General features: G+C 48.1%; 1 protein-coding gene across 1 annotated transcript; it reads right to left on the bottom strand.

The window, feature by feature from the left end:
• Window positions 1-96: 96 nt before the first annotated feature.
• On the bottom strand, window positions 97-2628 carry ascl1b (achaete-scute family bHLH transcription factor 1b). The gene has a single exon (XM_005941756.3). The coding sequence runs from the start codon at window positions 2426-2428 to the stop codon at window positions 1817-1819; it is 612 nt and encodes a 203-aa protein (XP_005941818.1). The 5' UTR covers window positions 2429-2628; the 3' UTR covers window positions 97-1816.
• Between the last annotated feature and the right edge of the window lie 488 nt (window positions 2629-3116).

The following is a 3116-nucleotide window of genomic DNA, read 5'->3' as shown; positions in this document are numbered from 1 at the left end:
AGAGAGAGAGAGAGAGAGAGAGAGAGAGAGAGAGAGAGAGAGAGAGAGAGAGAGAGAGAGAGAGACACATCTTACTCATCTTGTCCGGATATACAATTTGTTTTGATATCGGGCTATTGTGTTTACATACTTTTTGTTTTTAAGAAATATATGAAGTGATCAAAAGTGATTTCAAAAAACGTCTCTTCTTTAAATTTTGTGGAAAAGTACATCCACAATTCACAAACAAGAGCAGCTTCTCTTGCTCCCGTTTTCCACACCCCAAAGGCGCGCCAGGTGAGAATAAACTCGTTATACTTCGTTCTGCTTAGTTGAACACGGCATCAGTGTTTATTTACAATAGAAGATCTTCAATAATTCGTATAATGAGGCGCAAAGGCGCACACAATAGTGCTCACAATGGGGCGTTGTGCTCCCCATTTCGCAGGAGATGGGCTTTTTGATTGGCCTGTGTGCGCCATGAAAAACACAGTTGGGGATACAACTAGTCTACAACCCCAGGTTTCATTTAGATTGATCTCAATCGGGCAATAAGAATTTTGACCCCGTCTCATTGTCTTGCTGACTTTCCCCAGGCTGTATTTCAAAGTGTCTATACCCTTTGAGTGAATTGCCACCCCCACCCCCTCCTTTCCCTCAGCTCCAGGCACTCTGGGACGTTGGGTAAAAGCAGAGTACGCAAAAGAAACAATGCATGGATGAAACGTAATATTAATCTCCCTGCCCTGAATGCAGACAAAGCGCCGTGGAAGGTGCGCATTTATAATGGTTGGTGAGTGTTCGCCCAGCTGCGCAATTTTCTCCCGTGTGCCCAACCAAGTCGGCAAAAGGTCATGCAGGGGCTTTGAATAAAAGAGAAGCTCCCTCGTTTGCTCAATTAGCGCCGCTGCTGACACACACAGACTCACACGCACACGCAATATCAGCTAAAGAACCAAGCCACTGCAAAAACATATAATATAAATAGATTAATCTTTATTTATAAAACTTGTTTTACACAAAATATATCTGTTAAAATCAAATATTTACATTTTAGGCTACGGGAAGCTGAGAGTGCATACATTAATAAATGTCTCCTTGACAACTATTTTTTTAAAAAGACATACACACACAAATAAACTACAGGCAGTAGCCTTGATGTTGCTGCCCAGTCACACAACTCATACATGCCAGCTCGCCGCCCCGCTGACAGCTGGTTGTCAAAACACTGTCAGGAAAAAAAGTGGCAGTGAACGTTCTGCTACAACACTGTTTGACTGTATGTACAAAAATATGTCTTCGTGTTAAAACAGTTTGTTGTATGGTACAGCTTTGTTATGAAAGGAGAGGACACGTACATCACGAAAAAAGAAAAACAAAAGTCTGTTGACGCATCTTTTATGTTGTACATCTTCAACAGATGTGGCAGCTGAGGAAGGCAGTCCGGGTCTGATGAACTACTGACGAACAGATCTTGTAGACAGCGCAGTCCCTGCAGAGTCTGCTGTGTCACATTTTAATTGCACTTATTCAAACAGTTTTTTACTTCCACGCGTCAACGTGTCCAATTCCCTCCTTCCTGTGAGGACTACGCTCTATGCAATAAGATGCTCCCTCTCTCACGCATTCATACTCATTCTCCCTGTTTGTCACTATTGCTTTGCTCCTGCAGATGCAGCCCGAGTGAGGGAGGCAACAGATCACTTGGAAGCACAGAGAGCAAGACAGATCTGATGCCATAATCGAGTCTTTCGAAGCATTTCTGGAAGAAGTCAGACGCTTTTCTTCTTTTTTGCGCGCACACGCTGCTATGCGGTTCATTTATGACATGACAGCCTCAGTACCTGTCAAACCAAGTTGTGAAGTCCAATAACTCCTGTTCCTCTGAGCTCAGAGGCTCATAGCCACCTTCATCTGATGAGTAGGTGGAGTGAGGCGACTCCGGGTCGGCAGAGTAGCTGTTGGACAGTGTCGGGGATGGCAGTCCACACTGGAAAGCAGCCGACACCGCGTCGTGTTCGTCTAGAAGTTGCTGTAAAGCTCTGATGTACTCCACCGCGGACCTCAGCGTCTCCACTTTGCTCATCTTCTTGTTGGCGGCGCCGTTTGGCACATGCTGACGCAGAGTCTGGAAGCCCATGTTAACCTGTTTGACCCGGTTCCTCTCTCTTTCGTTCCGCCTGGCCACGGCCACAGGCTGCTGCTGGGGGATGGAGTAGCCGAGGCCGTTGAAGCTCAGGCGACGCTTGCAGCGCAGGAGCTCCGGAGAGCTGGAGCGCTGTCTCTTCAGCACCTTGGCTTTGCTTTGGTAGCCGGCAACGTTGGTGTTCTGGTGCACAGCGCTCACCGAGCAGTCCTGGGCCGGGGCGTGCAGGCTGATGCTGGCGCGTCTTTCGCTAAGTCCAAAGGTGAATGCAGTCTGCGTGGTGGTGATGGTCGCGGTTTCCATCTCGCAAAGAGGGACAGCCTGAAACTTGTGGCAGGAGGAGAAGAGTTGGCAGTGTACAGCTCTCGTGTCCTTCGCGTGGGGACCGTGTGGCTAACTCTAGTCCAAGTCTCTCTTGACTGCTTACTCCACGAGCCGATCTGACCCAAACTTTGGCAGCACTCCTCTTTTTCAACACGCGCCTCCAACACACACCCCACCCACCCCTTTTTTGAGACGCACGCTTCGTGGCGAGGCCCCGCCCCCGCTGTGTGATTCTTCTGCACACCGACTCCCCCGGGCCAGGCGCGTGGCTCCGGGAGCTCAATAAACAATCCCGGGCTTTCACTGCGCCGGGAGCACGCGCTGGGCTCATTTACATTCCAATGTCTCTAACTTGAAGGCCCATTGGTCGATTCAAACAGTCTGCAACCGTGCGAAAAGAAAGAAAGGGAGGAAAAAAAGACAGAGAAAGAAGAAAAAAGAAGATAGAATGAAAAAGTGAATGGTGTGGTTCTTTGAAATGCCTTTTGAATTTGACAATGTACCTCTGGCAAGTCTTCAAATTATCAGTCTTACCCCCCCCCCTCCAGCTCTTTACAATCGCAAATGCCAAGGACGCTCTCTGCTGTATCCAGGCTACAGCTTTGCAAACTGCAAGCGTGTCTCTGAACACAGTTATAAAACTCGCAGAGACGCGATTCATGAGATG

Source organism: Haplochromis burtoni, unplaced genomic scaffold, assembly GCF_018398535.1.
Source record: "Haplochromis burtoni strain Fernald_Lab_line unplaced genomic scaffold, NCSU_Asbu1 Contig_322, whole genome shotgun sequence".
In the NCBI taxonomy this organism is placed as follows: Eukaryota; Metazoa; Chordata; class Actinopteri; order Cichliformes; family Cichlidae; genus Haplochromis; species Haplochromis burtoni.
Note: the sequence above shows the minus strand (reverse complement) of the source record. Positions and strands in the feature narration are given on the sequence as shown.

Excerpts from the sequence above, each read along its gene's own strand:
- ascl1b (XM_005941756.3), bottom strand. The coding sequence starts at position 2,428 with ATGGAAACCGCGACCATCACCACCACGCAGACTGCATTCACCTTTGGA.